Here is a 27042-nt window from a genome sequence, read left to right as displayed (position 1 = left end):
AGTCTCTTATTCAGGGCAAGTTCCCTAGTAGTTGGAAACAATCAATAGTAATACCGATACCTAAAAAGAATGGAACTACAAAAGCGGAAGAATTTAGGCCTATTAATATGCTACCCGTTTATGAAAAATTGTTGGAAATAATTGTAAAAGAGCAACTGCTTGAATACTTGAACGAACATAACATTTTAATAAGGACAAAATGTTGATTAACTATTTGTAACGGCCTAATTTCCAGGTGGAGTTTTCATTGTAGTCTTGTCATTAAGGGAATTCTTCTTCAACCATGTAATGTCCTACTAATAATTTACAATGCATCACTGCCCAATAAATGTTCAACGGATTTGCCTTTTCCCCCATTGCACTCGCACGAGTTTCTGGTTTGCTGGAATCGGAAGTGTCGCTAGATGATTTTTTTCATTTCGGAACGAGCAAATTTATTTTAAGTTTACTCAAAATCCTTATAACCAGTTCCCGGGAGAAGACACTGGAGCAAAAGGGCTATTCAGAATTCGACCCACCACCAGCCAAAATGGAAATTATCCGATCCTTGATCGAATCCCGAGTTGATGGTAGCGTGCTATGAAACAATTAGGTGTTATTTACGGATCGTTTTTCATTTTTCTATATTTTGTTCATTTGATATAATTTTAAGTGTTGGTAACCTGGCCCGAGTAACAGAAAACTTGTTAGACATAAATCACAATACCTTATATGTGACCAGATTCAGTCACAATTAGGTTGCTGCGGCGAGTTTCACTTGACTTGGCGGACAATTGTCATAATTTTGAACTTGATTTTTAATATTAGTAATTTAATAAAGAAGATTGACAAACCCACTTCCGGAAGGAAGGGATCAGATTCTGAGTCATTTAGCATAACGCCATCTGGCATTAGGTCATTTGGCATAACAGACTTTTTTCGTTATGCTGAACTGCGACAAACATATGAGTCATTTTGCATAACGGGATTTAAATTTAAATTTCAAAATTGGAATTGCTCCAGAAAACCATTTTAAATGAATCACATTTATATCTGCTCAATACCGGACAAACGCGTCGCCAGTCTTAGTTCTATCGAGGCACTCCGGTCGATGAAACCTGTTAAGCACGCATCTTACTTTCTTACAAACATAAGAGAGCAGATGCGTGTTTTGGTCGAAAGATCATTCAAGATTTGCCTTTATTTGGGTCCCATCTCACTGCCTCATCTACGGCAATGAGTAGGCGGATTCGCTGGCAAAGGTGAGATACTTGTGTGGCCCGAGGTAAACATCCCTTTAGGGAAATTCGCGCCACACTCCACGTCCATGATGCCAATTATCCGGATGTGCAGCCGAAATTCCCTGATCCCGAATCCTTTGATTATGTTAGGCCAAGTAACCCATTTTTTACGTAGGCCACAGTTAAGCCAAATGTGCTTTCTACTAAATGGCGTTATGTCAGATGTTTCGCTCCCAGTAGGAATCTTCCCAAGTATCAGAAAGTCAGCTCAGGCGGCAGCCTCTTTTCAGGTTTAAGAATAGAAATTACTTTTCTTATCAATCATTTAGTCGGCAAGTACTGCAAAAGCTAGAAGCACCTGTTGAGTTATGCTCTCAGGCAGCTGTACCCCTTGTTGGACAGTTTCTTCAACAGCATACTGAAGATTCCGTCCGGACTGGGGCCCGAGCAAAGCTTGAGAGCAAATCGATAACTTGTTTTGATGTTGATATGTTATGTCGTCGAATATGATATGTTTCTAATCCTTTTAACGTTCAACGTTTTAACGTTTAAATCCTTTTAATGTTCAGCAGAAAAATCTTACTGTGACACCAAAACGAAAACTATTCCTGCTATCGATGAGAGCAAATCGAAAGCTAAATTCGAGCATCAACAATCAAAAACTTGAGCTTCGTAAAACAAGAGCGAATCTGTCTATTCGTTGTTCTCTCGTTGTGAGTCAAAACTGTCGCTAGGATTTTTGTCCCACGCAAAGATTTTCTCCGGAGGCCCTTAGAGTGCTCCTTCACCCGTTGTTATACTCAAAGCGGGATTACCTGACGTACATTATTTTGTAAACAAACGTTGATTTATCGACTCCGTAGAAGTAAACGGTTTTCTCTAAAACAGTTGCTTTTCTGAACTGCATCGTTGGCAGACGTTAAACAGCAGGTCGTATTAGTAGACAATACCTTCTAGCCGTCGAAATCTGTTATTTCCCACTTTCTTTGCGCTCACTGGTAAAGACAATAACGTACAGAATGATTGTAAATACTGTCCAATTTCGCATTCCGCTTACCGCTCCCCGACCGACGTTAGTTGAGATCTCCGAATTTGTTTGACAATTAGATGCAGACATATCGTTGATGGAAATAGTTTACAGAAACGGCGATTCGACTTACCGCCGGAATTACCTCATTATGACCAGAGGGCACATCTTGAGCAGCACCGAAAAGTGAATCGTATGGATCGGGAAGAATTTCCACTAGACCTGGATTTAGATCATATGTTTACCGGTGTGAAACATTTCCCAATCCCGATTCTATGATAGAACGGAAGCAACTGGCGGAAACTTTTAGCCTAAAAATAAGGCCGATCGCATCTGATTAATGAAACAAGAAAACTGGTCTAGACAGACTGATGATGGAATAATAAAAGCGAAACAGGAGAACAGACAAGTGCAATCAGCGATTAAACGACGGGAGCGATCAATTTTGGTTGAATCGGGATCGGGTCACCATGGAAGAAGATTTCGGGAAGAAATCCTTCAGAAACATTTTCAGAATCCAGTAATTTGCGCTCGGTAATGGTGGCCGAGTGAGTTCCGATGAGTGCTTTTTTGACATTCAAGAGGTAGAAAATATTTACGTATTTTAATCAATGTAGGCCTTGATTCAGTAAGAAGCATCAGAACTCTTCAAACAAACAACAATGTCAAAAAAAAATGCTTCCACTCGTCTGACGGGCGCTACATTCAAAACGGAAGCCAACTGTCACTTTTATTATTCCACGCATGCTGCGACGCAGCAAAGCTGAAATAATGAAAATTACAGTTGTGCGTAGCTTCCGTGTTAAATGAGGTGCCCGTGAAAACGCGAGTACTTTCAAATTTGGATTTCGTGAGGATTGTCCTTAAACTCGGGGGGTCCGAAATATGAACAAATGAGGAACCAAAATAGAAGAGAATTTGCATTTCCGAAAGTTGCTTTGCAGGGCGATTAATCAACACCTCATGCCCTTTTCAAATTTCTATTTTATGAATAAGGTGCCCGCCAGAGCAAACGCGACTTGCTATGCGACGCGACGCGACTCACGTAAAAGAATAACAATCATTATCAACAGGCTGTCAAATTGCACTGTCGCGTCGCATCGCACGTCGCGTTTACTCTGGCTTCACCCTAAGGCTTCTTCTTGATGGATGAGAAAGCTTGGATCATCCGTGAAGTGGATGTCGCCACAGCACTGGTGGAGACAGATGTGGACACCACACGATGCAATCACATAATTCTCGGGTACTTATTCAAAAGGACGTATGTGATTTTGTAAACAAAGATTCAAACGTCGATTCGTCCGATCTGATAGCCCTCCCACGCAAACCATCACCATAAACAGATAGGGGGAGGCTTCGGCTACCTGTTGGTGGTGTTGGTTTGCGTGGGAGTGCCATCAGATTGGACAAATAAACGTTTGAATCTTTGTTTACAAAATCACATACGTCCTTTTGAATAAGTACCCGAGAATTGTTATTAAGAAAAACTACACGGAACCGGAAATCAACTCACATTTGGGTTCCTTTCACTTAAATCCGCCCTTGTGTGGAAGAAGCCAAAAGTAAGTAAAATGCAAAAAATCCGGTGAGTACTTTACCTTTACTCCCGTGTTAAATTTTAACCCAACACTAGGTTTCATCAAGTCAAATTTATGTTATTTTCACCCAACCGGGACTATGATGAAAAACCCAAATTGGGCTTCTTCCATGGAAGATCAATCGTTGGGTAGATGCAGCTCCCTTTATTTTTATTATCATTTACGAGAGAAAGAGAGAGTGAGAAAGCTACCTACTAGTTGAAAATTTAAACTTTATTCTTAATATTAAGCACTTCAAACAACTTACGCCTTATTTTTTTTAGCGAACGGATGATTTAAAAGTTTGATAAAAATAACAAAATAACTGATTCGCTGGTTGGATCGCAACGTTGGCCAGAACTTGGTTACCGTAATTAATTTTGGTTTTAATTAGGTCAACTGACAACCATTTGATCACAAATGACGACCAGTGACACTAAAACCCGTTCTTAATGTTTGCATCAAATTAAGACATCACAATGTTTTTTGGTCTTTGCTCAATCAACGGAGGCTCAACTAAAAAGTGACCCATACGTATTTAAATCAAATTCGACAAATCACGACCGTATTGTAAAAAAATGAAAGTCGTTTTATAAATGTTACCATGAGAGTTCTTTTTCAGATATCTTTTCGATAGTTCCTCCAATAATTTGTTTAAATAATTTATTGAAAAGTCTCACAAAATATTCTCCAGATCTCTTTCTTAAACTACGAGTTTTTGATTACTAAAAGATCCATCTGAAATTGTTATTGCAATGCTTCAAGTTTCAAGCATTAACGTAAGATGATGTTGTCTTAGATATCAGATTTTGATATCCTAAGAACTAAGATGTAGGAAAAGCAACTATCAAAATGTATGAAAACCGGTCCAAGTGATCAATTACACAAGATTTTCCATTTCCTTTAGAAAAGTTTCATTTGTCCATGGAGCGTTTTAATTTGGATGGAAGGCATATTGGCTCGGACCACGTTCTCACGCGAACCAGTTCCATATGATTAGCGGCGACCGGATCATTCCGGATTTCGGTGATCGAAAATTATTGCGTTGTTGCAGATCACATGCCATCGGACGGACGGGCAGGTGGTTTGTCTCTATTTATATTTTCGTTTAGCATGCCACATTTCCATAAACCACAGTCCGATAACTGCCCTTACTAGTTGCCAAACCTGTTTGCCGCACGGAACTAACCCACCTGTCCCACAACTTTCGATTGATCATTGTAGAATGAATAAAGATTCTCATCAAACGGTGGAACCCGAGCAGAAATAAATTTTCGAATTAAAATTATTTTGTTGATATTTTTTTATCTTCCTGAATAAAGTCATCAAAAGTTATTTGAAAATTTGTAAATTTGTATAAAGAAAATGTTGTATTATTCTCCTGGCCGATGTATGGTCAAATTTGTGATTTCAAATCGGGTTGTGGGTTTGAAAATTGGTTGTCAACTTTTATCCGGCTGGCTACAACTAGCATTGTTCTTCCTCATCTTCTTGGCATTAAATCCCTTAGTAGGGCATTGCCACCTCGCAACTTAGTGTTCATTCAGCACTTCCACGGAGTTATTAACGTAAAGTTTTATGGTCAACTTGTATTCGTATATGATTAGACTAACACGATGGGAAGTCGAGAAAATTTCTAACTATAGCATTTCCAATACCGGACTAGAATCCAGGATAGTTTCGATCATTTAGTAATTTGAGTTGGATCATTTAGTAGTTTGCCAATAACTAAGGCTACTGGAAGATCTGAACAACCCCTGCCCAGAATTGTAGCCCGTCTTCCTTCAGCATGCTCTTACTTTGTTGCCTCGTATCTTACCGCTAGGCCAAGGAAAGCCCCTCGTGCATGACTGTACAATATACATACACATTTGATAAAGCCGTGAAATATAAAACAGATGAAGATTAGCAGCGTTAGTCGCATTTCGCATGAACCTTGTCTCGCCGCCACTACATACAGTTACACACGCGACCGACTTTGCTTATCAGCACACATCTGCAACATTTTTTTTTTTGCTTAATGTCAGTTGAGGTCAAGTTCATCAATCGTAACTCGATTCAATTTTCAACAAATTCACAGTGACCCCGGTCACCCCACTTTTTTGTTGCATTGCGTAACCTTCCTCGTAAAATTCTTCCTCTCACAGTTCATCAATTTGTCAAAATATGTCGGGCGAAGAGCCGAGCGGTGGTGGATGGCATTCCCATCTCAAGCAGAGGCACGTTTGCCAAAAAGATAAATATTATAGCCGCTCTAGCGTGCTTGACAGACCACCATCATGAGATTCGGTGTTGACGATGGTCATCGGGTGTTTGCGCTGATTTTTGGTGACGCAAATGTTTCGTTTCTTGAATCACTTTCGTTTTCGCAAAAATCTGAATAAGTATGCGATTGTAAAAATATTTGGCATTTGCAGCTATTTGCGTCTTATTATTGAAATTTTGTTATTTAACTTTTAATGCATAGAAAAACATCAATATCATTCTAATAGCTCGATGCTCACCGTGACATGGCAGAAACAGGCAATAAATATTATTTCATTTATGCGATCGTATGTTTGCACCTCTTAACTAAACATCTTCTGATTTTTTGTTATTTATGATTTGAATCAACATCCAGCTAATCGTTTCTAGCGTTTCATCTTCAATAGCAATTTGTCCACTCAAGACAGTAAAAAATGATCAGCTGATTCAAGCCATTCACCATTCTGAGATGAAAGCTGAGTGTCTTTTTTCGTTCTTTTTTTGCTCATGTGAGGGTTGTTCACAATTTATGAAATGCAAAGTTTGGCCACTTCGGAACACTTTTTGTATGTAAGATTCAACTGCGTTCGGATCCCTTATTACCTTACCAATCTACATCATTGCTACGTAATTCATGAACAGCCCTATCAAGTATTTTCTTTCACACGGATTGTATTACGAAATCCGCTTCCACTTTATCTAAGAATAGGATTAGGAGTTCAACGATTGACACGCGCGCCACAAACACAACAAGCCTCCGCCGCCGCCACTACACTGTTTGCGTGTTCAAAAAAATGCGCTACGCATAAATGTTTACAAAAAAGTTGTATACACAAACAAGGGCGGTCATAATAACAGAACTTCGATGTCGTCGTTTTGCTTTCCAATTGGATTGTTATTTTATTCGCACGTTTTGTGGCAAAAATAGCAGCTAGCGCCGCTTTTATTAGCGCATACGCAAATAAGTTTGTTGATTTGTGGAAATGCGAATCACGAGGGTGCGCGAAATAATTTTCTGCGAGTTCCCTCACCACAACTCGGTGAAACGACATTCCAGAATATTATTATCTTCTTCGTAAGCTGTTGGTCAATTTATATTCGCTAGGCAATAAAAAGTCTTAATCTAATTTATAATTACGCATCTATTGCGCAACGAATATACTTTCAGAAAATGTCCACTAAGAGCTTTGATCACAGAGCTAATTGATGTTACACTTAGAACATATTCTAGTTGTGATCGAAATAATTTTCACGAAACCATTAACGCCCAATGTTTAGCGCACGAGTTGTATTTGATCGAGCGAGTTTGCTCGGTGGCGGTAGTGCGCAAATGACAAACGGGAACAAAACCGGTGTTGCTTTGGTGGTTCAACTGAATATCGCAGAAATGGCTTACACAACATAAACAAAAATATGATAAAAAGGTATCTCCCCTCTTCCTTTGTAGATTCACATTTGCCTGATAAGATAATGTGTTTTAAAATAGAGCTCAAAGTCCCTCGGAGTAACAATCGTACTCGTACAGCAAATGCGTAGGCTATGTGTGCACAGATAAGTGGATGTGCCTCCCGCACGAAATCATTATCATGGAAAACATTTGCCGTCTGTAATATCTGATCATCGTAACATGACATCTCTATAAACCGACGAGAACTTGTTAGGACAACTTCATCAGTTGTGCTCTAGTCTTACCGGATTTATGTTGCAGCTTAAACGCAATGTAGTGACTGTAACGACAGCCACATAAAATATGATCACAAATGAATATCTTTCATTTTTCATTTTGTGTTTTAACACAAAGAACAAAGTTCGGTTCAGGCTCATTTCATTTCGAGAGAACCAACGTAAGAAAAATCCCCAAATACTGGCTGCACGGGGAAACCAACAGCAAAATCTACAGAATTGACGCACCGATGTGCTTGGCCGGGACTTGCCAAATATTACGGTCAAATTATGAGAAAAAAACGAAAGGAGAAAAACTCCTGAAGCAGTTCCTGAAGGTACGATTGAACTATTTCGAAGGAATAAAATAAAATTTAAATTAGTCCCCGAAACAATTTCAATAACACTACTGGAAGATGGCGCTTTTTGTAAATTAATGACAAGACGCGTGCAGTTTGGCCGAGGCCTCACTGTCGAGCTCTTTGAAAATACATTTTTGCCATGATCACGCTAAAGGTGACTTTCTTTCGATTCTCGGTCCGGTCGAGAAAATGTTCGAAAAATGGCGTGGGAACGTTTTTATCGCGTCCGGGATTTTTTCAACCTATTCTGAGATTTTTTCCTGGAATTATCTTCGGCGGGAAATTCTTAGGAATTTGTACAGGAAAGGTGTCGAAGTTTCTACGGGAAATTATTTGAAACTGTCACGGAAATGTCTTCGAAATTTTCACTGGAAATTCTTTGGAATTTTGCTTTTGTCCAAATGACAATGTGCACTGTGGGAACAAGTCATATGGTTGAACAGTAGTGAATATGAAAAGTGTGATTAATATCAATTGTACTGAGTACTGAAAACGGAAGTGAGTATTGGGTAGTGAGATGTGTGCAGTGTGCACACAGTAGTTGAAAATGAGAAATGAGAAGTGAGAAGTCAGTGGCGAGAAGTGAGTGGTGAAAAGTGAGAAGTGATAGTTGCGAAATGGGATATGGAATGTAATTAGTGACATAGACAGAAGCAAAGAGTAAAAAATGAGAGATTATAATTGGGAAGTGAGAAGCGAGAAGAGGAGTGGGCAGATATAAGACAGAAAGAAGAAGGGATAAGTAAAAGAAATAAGGAAAGAGAAAGAATTTCGTTTCTTTCTTCTCGTTCCCCGGTTCTCACTTCTTACGTTTTCCTTCTTCCTTCTCACAGCTCACTTCTTACTCCTAATTTCTCACTTCTCACTACCCTCTTCGAACATCTCGCTTCTCACCTCCCTCTTCCCGCTACTCTCTTGTCACTCCACGCTTTTCACTTTTCACTATTAAATTCTCACTTTGCACAACTCACTTCGCACTTCTCATTTTTCACTTTTCACTTCTCTTTTCTCGCTTATAATTTCTTATTTCACACTTCTGACTGCTCATTTCTCACTTATCACTTCTAACATTTCACTTCTCACTACTACTTTGCACTTCGAATTTCTCACCTCTAATTTCTCACTTCCCACTACAGTAAAACCTCCATGAGTCGATGTTCCATGGCTCGATATCGACTCATGGAAGCAAATTATGCCATATAAAAAATATTTGCTTGGTTACTGTGATGGTCCCTTCAATCAGCTTCCCAAGGATTTTCTATTCCACATCTCGATATTTCCATGAGTCGACGGTCCCTTCAACATCGACTCATGGAGGTTTGACTGTACTCACTTCTCACTTCTTACTTCGCACTTCTCATTTCTCACTTCTCATTTTTTGCTTCACAGTTCGAATTTCTAACTTCTCACTTTTAACTATTCACTTCTCACTTTTCTTTATTTATTTCTCACTTCTCATTTTTCACTATTCACTTCTCACTTATAATTTCCTATACCTCGCTTCTGATTTCTCATTTCTTACTTATTACTTCTAACTTTTCACTTCTCGCTACTACTTCGCACTTCAAATTTATCACTTTTCACTTTTCTCTTCTCACTTCCCAATAATCAGTTCTTACTTCGCACTTTTCACTTCTCATTTCTCACTTTTCACTGCACACTTCGATTTTCTTACTTCTCGCTTTAACAGTGATGAACCATTTTAGAAAAATCACTTTAATGAAGATTAAAAAAAACTTCTCACTTTTAATTTTTCACTTCTAACTTTTCTCTATTTATTTCTCACTTCTCATTTTTCAATTCTCACTGATTTATATCTCCCTTCTGATTTCTCATTTCTTACTTCCCACTACTAACTTCTCACTTCTGACTTCGCACTTCTCTTCCCATAGCTCACTTCTCCTTTCTCACCTATAACTTTTTATATTTCACTTCTGACTTCTAATTTCTCACCTATCACTTTTCATTTATAACTTTTCACTACTCACTTCTACCTCGTACTCCTCATTTCTCACTTCGCACTACTCACTTCTTACTTCGCGCTTATCACTTTTCACTTCACACTTCGAATTTCGTACTTCTCACTTCTCTCTATTCATTTCTCACTTCTTATATTTCACTTTTCCCTTCGCACTTCTTACTTATAACTTCTTATATCACACTTTTGACTTCTCATTTCTCACTCACTTTTCACTGCTAACATCTAACTTTTATTTTAAATAACAAATTTCGAAAACTTTTATTTCGAAAACAAATCCTATCCTCCCCATACGCTTGAAAGAGAAAGATGATTAAACGTCAGCAAGCTCTATGCTAGATTCAAGGGTCTTTGAATTTCATCGAGTAAAGGAAAATATCGAGTTATAGAACATCGAGCTAGGAAGAGTTCACTGTAAAAAGGGGTATAATACTTAGCTTATCCAAGCAAAATATATAAGTTTTCCAGGAATACGGGCCTGTACACTATGAACTCCGCAGTCGTTAACATCCGAAGCGTCATGTATTTTCAGAAAAACAAAGCTTCAAATGTCGCCATACAAGATTCTCCAGTGATCTACAGTTTCGTGTTCTTGTAACACTGAAATTTTGTTTCACCTGGGGCTTATCGCCCTCTGCACATTTTTTTCATGCACCCTCTTCACAGTGCAAACTAAATCTACACTCCATCAAGAGAAAGCGGAATCTACGTCAGAAAAATGACTCGTTTAGGGCGGAACAATGCTTGTCCCGGCTTGATCTCCACATGCGACACAGATTAAACATTATCGACACTACAATAAAACTTTCAGAACCACGCGGAAACGTTCGGCTGAAATCAGCCAAAATTTGAATATCAACGCCCGGCGAAAATTTGACACTCGAAAATTTGCGACCAGTCGCAAGCATGGCACACTCCGATCTCCTAGAAATAATAAAATTGATTTGGACTTTTTGTTTATACATAAATAAAACAATATTTATTGACTAATTTTAAATGCCGTAGTAGACATAACATACTGAGCGATTCATCTCCCAATCCGCATCGGATTTTGTTGGCAATGTTGCCAGCTGCTGAGAATGTCCTTTCCGATTAAAGTTGGACAAATGGTTCCAAGAACATCGAAAATCAGTGTCAATTCCTTGCCCTTGAACCCTTCAGATTCATAGTAGACTGTGGTGTAGGCGTGGGGGTCTTGTTTGGACATATACCCAGCTATGGGAAAACTCACTCACTCACACGAATCATACCGATTTAAAATTCCTATCCATCAGCGAACACACGATTGCAAAATGAATGCTACTCAACCCAACAGCGAACCGACAAACGATTCATACCTACTGAGTGCCCCCCAGCAAGAAGAAGTGAAACCACAAATAGTGCGAAAAGAATTAGAGAGATGAGAATGAACCGATGTGTAGTGAGTGCAGCAGAAAACACTGAGTTGGACTCAGAAGATTGATTCAATTTAGACTCAATGATTCGTTTTGCGGCCTGATTCTTTCTGCCGAATCCTCACTCACCACTCAATTGCGATTCCATTCGTTTACGAACCGAATGTAAACAAATACACGGCTATGCATCATTTGCTATCTGTGGGAAAGATTCGGTGATAATTTAGTCTGTTTGTTTTTTGGCATGATTCGTTACTAACTGAAGTCAAACGGCAGACAATCGAAATTGAAAATTTCGGAAGGGCTCGTGTACAGTTGCCTAATTTGCGATTGTGTGTAGATGTTCAATTACACTGGCAACACTGTCATTTGGTTGACACGAACCGTTAATTGTCCGATAAATAATTGTAAATTAATAGTGTTCCAAATACGTTTAATTGTTATATTACATTTTATTGTTTAGTGATAACGTCTTTACTTAAGATAAAGTGGTGTCTATGGTTGACAATCTTCTAGATCAGTCAATTTGAAGAAATAATAATTATTCTAGCTAATGTGTTCAATTCCAGAAGTGGTCATTATTGTGAATCTGTTAAGCTGTTTTATGCTAGTGGTTGCTGTTGTTGATAGTGTGCTGTTGCTGCTGTATTGAGGTGAAGGAGACCATCAGGTGAAAAGAGTATTCGTACAAAGTTGTTAGTAGATGTTAGTACGCCTATAGACACACTTTGTGATATCATAGTTTCCTTCGAATGTTTCTATCGTGCTCTCCTTTGTCGCCAAAACGGCTACTTGACAAACGTTGAAGCAATTGTTGAAACGTTTCTGATACGCATTGTGGTTGCACTCCTGTAACAAAGCAGTAAACTGCGATAAACACTGCGGCCCAAACGGCCACTTGACGACCAATTTGCTTCTGTTGTGGTTGAGTGCTTTGGTCTCGTAGGCTGGAAAGCATACTGCACAATCGTTTCTTTTAGTAACCGTGGGAGCTTGATGTACTTGTACAGTATTGACATCATTATCTTTTAACCTATACAAACACAATTTTACTGTTACTGGAACCGAACTTCTCCTATTCTAGTACCGCATTCCCATTGACAACAGCTTATCATTGACTATTGTGGCTTTATTGAATTAGTATTAGTTTGTGTTGCTTGTTAATTGGTTATTTATTTACATTCCTGTTTTCTTGTCCAGATAAACTTCAGTTTGCTACCATAAACGATAAGGATGGAAAAAGATGATGAATTTGTCTGCTCTGTTTGCAAAAAGAAAGAAACTGATGGTACAAAAGTGTTGACGTGCATGTATTGTTTCTCTAGTGCTCATTTTAAATGTAAAAATATTGTTGGCAATGCTATTCGTCGTATGAGAGAAAATGATTATTTTTGTTCGTCTGACTGTTCTGCTATTTATCAAAGAATTGTGATGATGCAGAATAACAATAATACCCTGTTGTCTTCCCTTGCTTCAACTATCTCCTCGTCTGTTTCTATGGAAATGAAATCCGTTAAAGACGAAGTAAACCTGATCACCAATGCAATTGAAAAGTCTCAAGATTTCCTATCGCAAAAATTTGACAATATAGTTACTGATTTCAAGAATCTCAGAATAGAAAATGAACAGTTGAAATCCGAAATAGTTAAATTGAAAAAGTCACATACTGTGATGCAGCATACGGTACATAAATTGGAGGCTAATGTAGACAAGACAGACAAAACAGCTTTAGGCAACAATGCAATTATCTGGGGCATTCCTACAACTCCAGATGAAAATGTTTCCGAATTAGTTCAAAAGTTTCTTTGTAATCTAGGAATGACAGAGAATTTCGATTTCGTTGTGTCGGCCGAGCGATTTTTTAGTAACAAAAGCAGTAATGCGAATCGTTTTTCGAGATAAAGAATCGAAGGAGCTAGTTTTCTCAAAGAAAAAACAAATGGGACAAATTTTATCGACATTGATTGATTCCAAGCTTGTCATAAATGGTCGGGCAATGAACGTGACATTGCGCGATGAACTTACATCTTTATCTCTCGAAATGCTCAAAGAGCTTAGAGATTCCCAAGTGCTATTGAACATCAAGTACGTCTGGGTCGGTATGGGTGGTGTAGTATTGGTTAAAAAAGATGACAATAGTAAGCCCGAATCAGTGAAGAATAGAGAAGGTCTAATTCGTATAATGACTAACCAAAAAGCTTCTTCCCATGTACCTAAGCCTGCTAGTAAATCTCCGTCTCCCAAGCGAAAGAAGAGTACGCAATAGTTTCATGTTTGTTTTTGTCATAGTTTTGTATTAATATTTATTTCAATGGACTCGTCAACATCAGTGTGTTACAATAGATATTTTGATAATTTGAATAATTTTAATAAAGAGTGTGTATTTTATGGTACTAATTGTTTGAATGTGTTACAGTGGAATGTTAGAGGAATCATAGATTTTAGTAAATTTGACGAGATTATTTATTTTGTAAATGAGTGTAAATTTAATATTGATGTTATAATAATAGGCGAAACTTGGCTAAAAAAGCAGAACTCTAGTATTTATAATATTCCAGGTTACCGTGCACATTTCTCATGTCGTGATAGTTCTTTTGGTGGTTTAGCTGTGTTTGTGCAAAAGTCCTCAGAAAGTATTTTAATTGATAGTAAAACAGTGAACGGCTTTCATTATATCCATATTGAAATAAAATGTTCGGGTCACCCGTATAACATAATTGGAGTTTACCGTCCTCCGTCTTATGACTATAATGAATTTCAAAATGTCCTAGAAGGATGGTTATCCCAAATCACCCCCTCTAAACCGTTTTTCATCGTTGGCGACAATTTTAATTATGGGCGTTTAGCATTTCAGACATAATTTGTCAAAATAAAATCACCAAGTATTAATGGTTACAATCAATCAAATATGATTATCAAGCACTTATATAAAAGTTCTTTTCTTGCTCCACCCGATAGCAACAATAGATCTCTTAATATATTTTAATTCATTTGACATAAAGACCTCCGAAATGATTTTTTTTCGTAATATGAGTCAAAACGGTATGAACCAGAAAAATCATCCATAGAGGCACCTTCTTCGTACCGATCGTCAGATGTGGTCGTTGTTTCAGCTTCAACGATCGCATCAAGAATTATTAGATCTCGTCCGCTTGCTAAATTAAAGTAGCCCTGAATGTCTTAAAGAAAATGCCATAATCGTTTCGGATCGATTGCTTTACGGAAGATTATTAAAAAAAGCAAAAAGATCAGCATAATTCTGATCATCGGTCTTGGATTCGTTTTTTGACCTATGATCTATTCGGCCAAACAATCATTTCAATCAAACGGTATTTTCGGCCAAATGGCTTGTTCTGCTTAACGACCATTTCAGCTGAACGACATTTTCTAAACGACTAAATGCCATTTCTTTAAAACCGTCCTCGGCCCAATACATAACGGTTGCAGCCAAACGATCAATTCGCCAAAAAAAACTTTAATGACACGATCTATGCGTAGCTCAAATCTACATTACATAGAACTGCATTGTGAGGTAAACAAGTCAAGAACGATCATTTGAAGAAATGCATGTTCAAAATTCCACATCTTTCTCTCCTTGCAGTTTGAATCACTTCTGACTTTATTCTAAGCGCAGTGTATGCAAGTTCAGTATTCAAGCACATGTTTGACTTATTTCTTCAATGGGCATTCTTGATTTATTGTAGGGTTAGTTTCTTAGAGTCTACAAAAATCCCCAATCGATCATAGAATAAAACATGCCATAGCCAAGATAAACAAATATTCAATCATACAAACGAACAAATAAAACGTTTCGAACCAACGAAACTTTGATACTTGGCTACTTTTTCACCGATCATTCCCATTTGCAAACCTAATATGCATAAATGTTTTGAGCACAAAAGTTCACTCTTGCAAAACAACACGCGAACTCCTCTGTGGCTGTGAGCAGCTGCCTTCCAACCAGGTCCTAAATTAACCATTTAACGGTTCTCTCTGTTTTTTTTTCCTTCTTCTCTGGCAGATGACGCATTCAACCGAAACGAAAAGAACGACGATCGCAGACAGCAGAAGCAGTCAGGACCGGGCGGTGAACCGGCAGCTGCAGCTGCTTCCGGTGCTGCAGGCAAGCCGAGCCGCAAAACCGCAGCCTCCAATGCGGCGACCACCGTCAAGAAGCAACGCACGACCGACGCCAACTATCAGCACCCATGGCTGTACACGACACTGAAAGGACACACCGGACAGGTGTTCGATATGGATTTCTCCCGGAACGGGAAATACTTGGCGACATGTGCAGAAGGTGAGTTGAGGCTGATGTCGTCTTTTGTTTTTTTTCGCAAAGCTTTCTCTGCCTTATTTTTACTCCCATGTGGATTGATATGAACCTTCAACTACAACGGAACACGATACGCAAACGCATTTAATTGCACTTTGCCACTTTAATAACAATGCAGCCCGCATTCCAACATGCTAGAATTGCAGCACGACCAATCTGCCAATTATCAAATAAATAGGGGTACTGTTCCCATTTCCATCTCTCTGAATATATATTATGTTCACCTCATCGCGAAAGAATGATATTCAGCACCAATGTTGTAGCTTTTTCTTGCTAACAGTGCTCAGTGTTCAAATTAACAAAAATAAGACAACGCAAATCATTTTTTTTATTGCGTTGTTTTTGATGAGATGAACATAGGTGCTGTGAGATGAAGTCAAAGAGCAGCATTATATTTATTTAAAGTATTCAGTTGGTCGTGGTTCGGCTACATTAGTACTGTCCAACGAGCAACTTGAAGTAGCTCGAAGTTGTTCCCGTCCTGCTCGTTCTTTTTTGTCAACAAATGGGCATGAGCAGGACAGGGAGAAACTTCGAGCTACTTCAAGCTCGAATAGCACAAACTAATAGTGCTGTCCAATGAGAGCTTGAAGTAGCTCGAAGTTTCTCCCTGTCCTGCTCATGCCCATTTGTTGACATTTGTTGAACGAGCAGGACGGGAACAACTTCGAGATACTTCGAGCTGCTCATTGGACAGCACTAATGATTCAGCTATTGACAAAACTGCCGTGAACATCTTGTTCTTTATCTTATGATAACACTCCGGATGAAATGTTCTGAAATTCAACTTTCTAAAAAAAATGCCATGTTAAAACAAGTGATTTTAACAACAATTAGTCAAAAATGTTTTTGGGCAAGCGCCATCATGGCGTGACAATTATGTTTTTGAAAGACTAAGTGGTAATCCATTATCTATAACAATATCGTGTGCCATTTCTCAATAAAAATAAAAATGTCTAGCTCTGATGCCAGCGCGCATTAATCTATAATTCGATCCCTCGTCGAGTTTCCAATAAAACTTAATCAACATAATTTGACATTTATCATGGCATTTGCTCAGACCGTATACAGAAACGTTTCATCCTCATTTGCCTCTGGTGGTTGTCATTCGCCATTTCGAAAAAGCACTCACACCCATTATTGAAATGCACGCACATATATCGTCCTCGCGAATCGTATAGGCCTCGCAAGGTCACGCGTATCATAATGCGGGCCAACACCATTGTCATCAACCAAACCGAAAGACCGATAATAAAAAATCATCTTTTGCTTACCGGGCGACGTTTACATAACAATTGCGGTCGCAGCCGGTCGTCGCCGTGCCTTATTCGTCAAAACAGTGCCACGGCCCGGTCCGGCCGCCGCGCCTGTCCTTCGATTGCCTACGAGATTACGTTAAAAGCGACATCTTCTCTTTTGCCTGCATACCTGGTCGTTGACGAAAGGGCGCTACGCAGCTTTTGGGACCTTCAAGTTAAATGTGCCCACAGCAATCGGTTGATGAACTGGGGTTGCCCAATGACAAAATGGTCAGAGGCGAAGAAAGACATATTTGAAAATAATATGAGACGCCTTCTCTTACACAGTTTCTTTAGCTTACTGGCTAGGAAATTACAGGAACTTAGCCTGTTCATGAATTCCACGAAAATTCATCTAAATTACCATGACTAACTCTTATGGATTACCAAAAAAAAAATCAGGATTTTGACAAAAATTCTACTGCATTTTCATGGGTAATAGGGAGCGGGACCATTTGGGCAGCACCCCCTATTCCCGTCCGCAACGTTAATAACTCGACCGCGTGCCAACCAAATGGCTTGATTGTTTGTACATCACTAGATATCGACAGAAACTAACCATGTACTAAAAAACAAGTAATTCGGTTGTAATGCGCTCGAGTAATTAACATTGCTGACGGGAATAGGGGGTGCTGCCCAAATGGTTCTCTACTCTACTTCGGATCCTTCAAGGAAAATTCTTCTGCAAGACCAAATTATTTTTTTCTGAACTTCCACAAAAAAATCTTCCGAAACTCCATAGGAAGTTCGTTTGAACTTCTTTTGAATTTCCTCAGGAATTTTGTTGGAGTTTCTATTTGGAAATAATTCCGAATATCCATGGAGTTTCTTTCGATTTTCCTTGAAAATTATTTCAAATATTACGGAAAAAGATATTGCGGAGTGGGAATGCTCACGCATGTAGTTGCTCGTCAAGGTAATCCTTCCGCAATCCTCCTCAATTCCAAACAGTGTGCAGAGTGTTGGATTCTCAAAGAATAAACGATATTACAGTTTGTTGTTTTGACAATTCTATTATTTGCATGCAAAAGAGCAACAAGCCTTGTTTTTCCTATTTAGAAGGACGTGTCTAAATCTGACTCCCCCTTCATATCAAATGTGCCAAATTGCATCTGGAGCTTTGCTCTTTTTCGTAGCATACGCATTGCCCGATTCGTTGGTGTAGCACCTTGTATTGCAGTCAGGGCCGGATTTAGCCGGAAGGGGGCCCCGGGGCCGACGGTATGTGGGGGCCCCAAAATGTACAAAAAAGGTTGGTTTTGGTACATAAGATTTGTGGGGGCCCGGGGCCACGGCCCCCCCGGCCCCCCCATAAATCCGGCCCTGATTGCAGTGGAATTGTATTAGCCTTTCCTATTAATTTTTAATTTTCCTATTAATTTCCTGAAGGTCTCGTGTAGCGCTTGCACTGTAAGCTTTGCGCTGATTTATTTTATTATGGCGGCTTCTGTGAACTTTCTAAACTAATCCACTAGTACATACAAACAATGTGTGTCACGATGCAGGTGGTGCTATAAAATCGACACCTATGTTCATATCAATCTGCCGCGCATCACAAGAATGGTAAGCAATATAATCAACGAGTCTCCTTTCCCTGTCCTCTTGGGGGATATGAACGCGCATCACTCGGCCTGGGGTGATTCTAGGGCTGAACCCCGAGGTACCACCCTACTTGAATCGTTCGAAACTGCGGACCTTGTACCATTCAACAATGCTCACCCACCTTCTTCAATGACCACTGCCATCGATGTGACCGCCCCCAGCAGCACACATGTTTCACATCGGTTACTGTAACTCATATATAACCACATTTATTCCCATTCTATTCTACCCGCTATCAAGTGGGAAGTATCTGCAGACTTATTCGGGAGCAATCACTTTTCGATTTCGGTCACCGTCCATGTGCCGGCCCCGGTCATCACTCGGAGACCAAGATAGCGCTCCAATACCACCGACTGAGAGGCATATGGCCTCCACATCCAACGCACGTTTGAACGAAACAAGCTCACAACCCTTCCTGAGTTCACCCAAACCGTCCTGAATGCCGCCGTTGCCTTCATCCCTCAAACCAGCACCCGGCCAGGGCGAAAGGCACTCCGGTGGTGGTCGAATGAAGCGCGTCGGGCGGTTAAATGGAGAAGAAAGGCCCTCCGGGCGCTACAAAGACTGATCATCCTGATAAGGGAAATGCCCTTCAGGCCCACAAAGAAAATTTCATAGTGCTTAGATTAATAATATTTGAAACCAAGAGGAAACAATGGGAAGACTTCCTCGATTCAGTCAATGCCAAACTGTGGGGGAAAGTCAACGCGCTTAGTGGCAAGCGAAGATCTTCCCCCATCCACCTCGATACACCTGGTATGTAGTACCTTTACTGATCCGCCAACACGCTTGGGCGTACTTTGCCGGGCAAGCGTCGGTGAACGGCTACTTCACCGAATTTCAGCGGACAATCACGGCAGCATTTCGTCCCTGACCAACTTTCTTGTCCCCTAGGATTTACAAAATTCTGGCTTCAACCTACCGTTTTCGGCTACCGAGCTGTCGTTCGCCCTCTACAGCTGCCCCTTCGTTCTTTAACAGTTGAGAGTGGAGATTTTCCACAACATCCTTGCATTTGTTCGGAATTTCCTCATAGGGCACTCCTAGTCCTAATCGGGAACCAGGGTGCGAGGACTTTCCTGGTTATTGTTTGCGACACTCCAGGCCACACGCGGATAAGATCACAATCCACAAAGCCGCTTTATTCGCCGCCGTAACTTCCGAATAATACAAGATCCCTCTCCTTATCGAAGGAAACCGGATTCTTCACGCGATGGTCGGCGTCGGTCTCCCCCTAGTGGAGCGAGTTCACTGGCATGGAGCGAGGAGCTGGCGCTTCCCAAAAGCCATCATTAACAGCTCCATAGCTCATAATTTTCGAAGGGGTGTCAACTCTTTGGCTCTCAGAAGGTCTGTGGCCGAGCTGTTGAACAGAGAATTCAACAATTACGAACACAGGGATACGGATGGGCAAATCAAGGGAACCACGTCGGCTTGGACGGCTCTAAGCAACCTAAAAGACCAACAAATCCTCTCTCAACTCCGAACCGGACACACGCGGCTCTCACACAACTTCGGCGCGAGCCCCTTCCGGATAATTTGCGGCGTTTGCGGGGTTCACAACACTGTGGAACATTACTGTATGCCGATGCCCCAAATTCCAGGTGCCGAGGGATACTTATGGGATATCTGCCAGTATCAGGGACGCGCTTTCGGATGATCCAGCCAGCATCACTGCCCTCATCTGTTTCCTTAAAAATGGGGGCTTATTCAGGAACATATAATCCAAACGGCTCCATGGGCATCCCAAGGGTAATCTGGAGACGTTCGGGCTTTTCTTGGATTCTCCCAAGGTTGTAAGTCCCCACTCCCAGTGACCGGGTAACCCGGGTTCTAAGCCCCCTTCTCAACCTTAACTATTGATTTCAATAAGGTCAGGTGGGAGGGCCTCACACATCCCCAATTCCAACATCTTCGCCTAACCCGCTCTCTTTATCTCCTGGTCGTTTCTTGCAGCACTGCAAGTATAAAAATGCTGCCATCGAAAACTTCAATAAAGTTCTCCAGCAAAATAACAGCGTTCTAATTTCATATTTGTTCGTCAGAAACCAGGCGTTCTTATTTGTCTGCGGTCAATTTTACGCAAGTTTTCGAAAGTATCTCCGTACTAAGCGTACTAAGGGAAGTACTAAGGTTACCTGGATCCCAACTGTACAACTGGTACCGCTCAAAAGATTGTTCAAAGCGAGCCAGTAACAAATGCGGTGTCATAATCAATCATAAATCGACATAGACCGCTGTCATCATTGAAACGCAGTATGGAAAAGTGCCCAGAACATCCTAGCTACGATCTGGCCATGGGCTAAACAATAGAATATCAGTAGCCTAGTTTAAAGTGACCGAAACTTCATAAAAAAAATTGGATTCCTATTTTTTCCTACAATTATGCTCTAAAGACGCCATTGATTTTGACACTTTTTGGGTTGTTTCCGGAGAGATATTCTGCCATTTTACCACAAAAACCTTCTTCAATTGACTTGAGTTCTGTATCGTGTGATCTCAAACTTTCTAACTATACAAGATCCGCACATATTTTCAATAGGGTTGGTTGTACAGCAGCCACTCTTTTACGAGATTGAAAGAACGCTAAGTAAAAAGTAAAAATTGTATCTATGACCAAATTGTGCCGTTAAATTTGGTCATAGATACAATTTTTACTTTTTACTTAGCGTTCTTTCAATCTCGTAAAAGAGTGGCTGCTGTACAACGGCATCCAGTAATACTTTGCAATGTCAAAATAAATTAAACGATCTATAGAACTATTGATGAACCTTAGGTTTTTGAAGCTGTTTGAACCTAAAGCAATTTTGTTGGATCCAATCCTGTAGCTGGTTTGTGCCATTGCCTAACCAGTCTGTCGGTGCCGAGAAAGTTCAATTTTCTTACATTTTCCTACAGAACAAACATTTTGGTGCTAGAATTTATTCAAATTTGGGATAAAGTTTTATTAATCACTTTACAGTATTTGTAATCATTAGATAAAGCTTTCCTACAAAACTCTGCATGTGCTAGATATTGAGAAAACGGCCAAATCACTGTTCACTGGACACATTTTCTTTTGCTCTCACATTTTTTTTTGCGTCGGTTTTGTGACTTTTCCAACTAAATAATTTTAAAATATTGCTTGGGCGTAGTTTTTGATATTTCGAGTACTGAAAAACCAAATGGCTCTATTTTAGACGTCGAATAAATCAAGGTGGCAGCAACTCTGGTAAGGCATTATGTTTTCTATAACTGATTTTTTAAATGCGCATATGTGGACAATTTTTCGACACAGTTTAACCACAGATAATAGACATTGAAGCTAGAACAAATTTTATTGAAAATTCTGTATAAACTTTTGAATTGATATACGTTGGCCCACTACTGCCATCTACTCAACTGATTGCGGCAGTACCTAAGGATGCAGCTGAATTACAACCGTCGAACGCAGCCAATGCATTTGACAGCCGCAATCGGGCTGCGTTTTAAATAACAATGACCCTTGCGCCATCTCCAATCGATTGCCAAACGCGGTCCCAATTTAAAATACATTTGAATTAACGGTTGCGGATGTTTACACACGTATGGGATGCCAGCCTCAACATCTGTTATCTGTGGTTTAACTTAAAGTTGCTCTGACCTGATCGAGTTCTTTTGTCGACAAAAAGCTATCAAGTTACTTTGAACTGGGGGAAATGACGACTCAGGCAGGTTTTGTTCTATTATTGCCAGTGGGGTTTTTGTTGATGTTCTGTGGAATTGATCTTTAATATATCAACTGCCTTTGTTGCAATTATGAGCTCAATCGGGCAAACCGAACTAATTTCCTGAACGAAAGAGTTTCGGAGGTGTATTTTCCTATGCAGTTTGGCTGAAACCACCATACAAACTTCAAATCAAATGCGCCAGCTTATGCAACAAGCGATTGAGCTGAAATGTTTAGAGATTGATTTTCTTACCCAAAGGCACAATCCTAGGGGGTGCCCCGTAAAATTCAACAAGTTTTTATTTTCCCATACAAGGCTGGGCCACTCTAATAATTAGTTATAGAAAACCCCCTGACAATAATAGAACAAAACCTGCCAAAGCCGTCATTTCCCCTACTTCAAGGTCAGGTTCTGTGCTCAATGGACGAAAACAAAATTGATTTTTCCTCCTAAACTGAAATTTCAAATTTCAAAATATTTCGAGCGACTCGAAGTAGGATTATTTAATGGACATGAACCAAATAACGTTGCGTACATACGGTCAAGAAGTTTGATCGACATTGACTCCACCCCTTAATCCACAAACAATATCAGAAACGAATGGCTGAAACACTTTTTTGATCACCAACCATCATAAAGTATATGGGGGTTTGATCAAACTTCACAACAAACGCTCAAGCATATTTTACCAACCTGTGCTCTGCCCCGACAACTTAAACCCAAATTAAACTGCTTTGATTTTTACCAACAGAGTTGTCAAATGTCAAACGGTTATTCAAACAACTTTACACACGGCCAAACAAAGCAGAAAACGAAGCATTTTCGTGGGTGCGGAGTCAATGTTGGGCCAACTTGTTTGAGTTCGTGTGTGTGTAATGCTCGTTCGTCGTTTCACGAATGGTGATGTGATGGGTTTTCGACGGAGTAGACTTTATAATCCGGGTTGGATTGCGAATTAGGCTTTGAGACGTTGAGCGTTTGGCCTGATCCCATGATTCAGCCAAGCCGATGCACAACGCGATGATCTTCACGTGAGATATGTCTCACTTGAGAAGTATCGTCTGCAATTCTTAGAACTTACATCATTAGGTATTTTGATTGCTGATCGCAACGACTACTAGTAGCGTAATTGCCTCTAGTAATGTGCTTGTGTTAACGCCTCACCAGGGAATCAATATTCGAGCAACGCCTAATGGAACGTACACACGGTCAAGCAGTTTCAACAACTTCGACTCCACCTCTCGTTTATTCAGACATCCATCAAGTTTTACCAACAGCGGCACGAACAATCAATTTATTTGACCAACAATATCACACACGAACGACCGAAGCGCCAACTTGAGCACCAACCATCAAAAAATATATGGGGGGTTGTGCAACTTCACTACAAATGCTCAAACATGTTCGGCGAACCTTGACTCCGCCCCTGACAACTCAAACCAAAATCAAACCGTTTTAATTCGCGAAGTCGAAGCAAAATTCTTCACACAAACAATGACAGTTCTTTATGGGTTTTACAGTTCAAACAAAGCAGCAGCGTTTTCTTGGGGCGGAGTCAATGTTCGTCGAACTACTTGACTGGTGTGTACGCTGCATAACAATATACTCTTTGTTCTCAACAGAGTTTGTTACTGACAAACGCACTTCACAACAAGCCTTCGTCAGAACCCGAACACAATATGACAAGAATCATTTCCATTGCATGCTCTGATATTTCCGAAAACACGATGCTATTTCGTAATCAGAGTTAGATTCTCAAATATTTCCATAATAGCAAAAACTACGATAGCATAAATCCGAAATTTGCTGTAAAGATAATGCAAAATAACGGTATGAAAAGTTAGCAACAAAATTGACTTCTTTTTGATTCGGACAAAAAAAATCGGATCTTTGTCATTATTATCTCCGACAAAAACAAAGCTTTGTCGTTGTTTCACAAGCGCATCCAAGAAAAATTGATTCCCTGCGCCTCACGAAGTCGAGGAATCTCTCTGCCGATTTTGGACAATCTAATGGAAAATATGCCATTCGTGCGTCTTTCGACGGATCAAAATACCCACCCATGGACCCAAACCCTATACCCCCTAGATACGCTGACCCGCTGTGCCTTGTTATTCTGTGCTAGGAGCAGTGTTGGGAAAAACTCAAATTCTTAAATCTCCTGCGTGGTTCAAATCAATCCCGAGCCAAATCGCACCAGACTCATTGCACAGAGAATCATTCATGATTCAACCTGCGATTTGCATCATTGCATTATTTTTTTCCAAACCTTCTGTGATGAATGCTTTGAAATAACTTTTTCCACTCAAAACAATGGATAATAAATCCATTTGTAAATCAATAAGTATGCTTTTATTGAGTGTTGAGGCCTTTTAGAGCAAAATTATTTTTCGTCGAATGAGCGAAACTTTGAAGGTGAATCGAGAAAAAAACTCAAGCGCGATTCTCTCCGTCCAGTATCGCATGCGAGTTAGCTCACGCATGAGGCTTTGATGATTGAGATTTGAGTATGAGTCTATTGTGTCTATTGTGTAATTTCATCAACAGACTACAATTGGCCCTATTGATGTATGTAAATAATAATTAATACTAATAACATAAACGCACATAGTCAAGAAAATAGAACAAAAGCATTGTCAGGATAAAAAATTTAAACAAATAAAATGCGGACTTATCACATACAATCAACGAAAAAATTCAGAAAATCTATGACGAAGAACATTCCGCGTCAAGTTGAAGTCGAACAAGGAAGAAACTCTAGTAAACATTTTCTGGGGGCCGTAGATTGCGGTTTCTGCACCGTAGTTAGTGCGACAAAGGGGCAGCCTCAGCATCGAATTGTTCCGTAGCGGTCTTGGTTGATCGTTCATGTTGACTTGTTGCAAAATTCTTTCGCAATCTATTCTTCCTTGAGGTACATCAGCTACACATAAGGCTCTGCCTACATCCCGGCGGATACGCAGTGGCTCTAAGGCAATCAAGCGACAGCGATCCTCGTAACTAGGAAGATGCAGCGGGTCTCTCCAGTTTAGACTTCGAAGCGCAAACCACAGGAAACGCCGTTGAATAGATTCAATACGTTCTACGCCGTTGTTGTAATACGGACTCCATACTGACGAACAAAACTCTAATGTAGAGCACACCAGAGAACAGTACAGCGATTTCAGACAATAGCGTTCGTAAAAATTTTCGCTGTTTTCATGACAAAGCCCAGACGCTTTGTCGACAACGTATGAAAGGTGGTGTGAAAACGTCAGTTTTGAGTCTAAAACCACACCCAAATCCTTCACGTGATTCACCCGTTCGGCTGTAGTTCCCAGCAAATGGTAATTGAAGATAATCGGCTCTTTTTTGCGTGAAAATGTGATAACGGAACATTTGGTCAGATTAACAACCATCCGGTTCGTAGTGCACCAATCAGCAAAAGCATTGATTTGACCTTGGAGAGTGTGGCAATCAGTAACCGAGCAGATACGTAGGAATACCTTGAGATCATCAGCAAATGATAATTGCGGACTCTTGGACATCATTGAAGTACATGATAAAAATCAGCGGTCCTAAATGGCTGCCTTGAGGTATACCTGACGTTGCACGAAAGTACATACGTTGATCGGTTGTCGCCTAATGCGACCGTTAGTTGGCGGTCAGTAAGATACGAGCGAAACCGTTTCAAAAGATCCCCACCGATGTAATTCCCCTGTAGTTATTTACATCGCGCTTGTTACCTTTTTTATACACGGGAAACATTTCGGCTATTTTCCAACAGGAAAGAAAGGAATTGAAAGCTGGGAAATCTTTACTTCTTTTAATAAAAGAGGATGGCAGTGGGCTTATATGAATTCTTGAGTTGAGTAATGAGTTCAGCACTCACGTCAATGCTAACCAGCTGTTGGTTAGCCAAGCGGACGTTCTTGGCGGCGGAGGTGATGGAGTCGGCGGACAGTAGCTCTTCTTCAAAGACACTAGGAATTTAGCCGAAAAAAGGTTGCCCAAATCACGAGTCCGGTCTGGAGGAATGTAAAGCGCACAGATAAACAATCGACGAGTTGGATAGCGACCCAGATTTGTTCCTCGGCTATCCAGGTATTGCTTTTTGCATTCAAACTTTTCGTTTCGTCACTGAAACCATTGACACTTGTCTTCAGCGACTGCTTCCGCGATAGAGCATTTGCACATTTTATTCACTCATACATCCATATTTCTGTCAAAATGTGCATTTGACAATTAAATTTTCAGCTAAAAGCTCTATTTTTTGACACCGGTGCACTCACACAATCAATCGACATAAGTTGTCAAAAAATCAGGAGTACCAACTTAACCAGTATCTCCTTGTCGCCGAGTCTGGCGCTGAGTGCTCGGCGCGGAAACCCAAAGGTGGGAATAAAATTTTGGGGCTTATGCGCAATATTGTCCTCGATAGCAATCACTTTTTGTGGGGTTTGAGTAAAATGCCTTCAGCGTGTTATAATAGATTCACACATCAGCATGTCAATCGGCGAGCAGCAAGCCATGATTTTGCCTCTTCCAGTCAGACATCCGCGGCGTGCACACGCATCCACGGGGAGTCGCCGTCATAATTTCGTTCCGGCCATTTAGGGCCACACATTTTGGCGATCCTGCCAGTCTATTTTTTGGATCCTGTCGCTGATTTCA

The 27042-nt window shown here is 40.2% G+C and overlaps 1 protein-coding gene across 2 annotated transcripts in view; it reads left to right on the top strand.

Moving 5' to 3' along the window:
- LOC134205448 (uncharacterized) overlaps positions 1-27042 on the top strand; it is a 118231-nt gene that overhangs the window by 84748 nt on the left and 6441 nt on the right. For both annotated transcript variants that reach the window (XM_062680691.1, XM_062680692.1), the window contains exon 2: positions 15486-15764. In XM_062680691.1, coding sequence (XP_062536675.1) covers positions 15486-15764 — 279 coding nt within the window. The remainder of the gene's footprint in view (positions 1-15485; positions 15765-27042) is intronic.

This window comes from Armigeres subalbatus, chromosome 1, assembly GCF_024139115.2.
Source record: "Armigeres subalbatus isolate Guangzhou_Male chromosome 1, GZ_Asu_2, whole genome shotgun sequence".
NCBI lineage: Eukaryota > Metazoa > Arthropoda > Insecta > Diptera > Culicidae > Armigeres > Armigeres subalbatus.
This window is presented reverse-complemented; position numbering and strand designations above follow the sequence as displayed.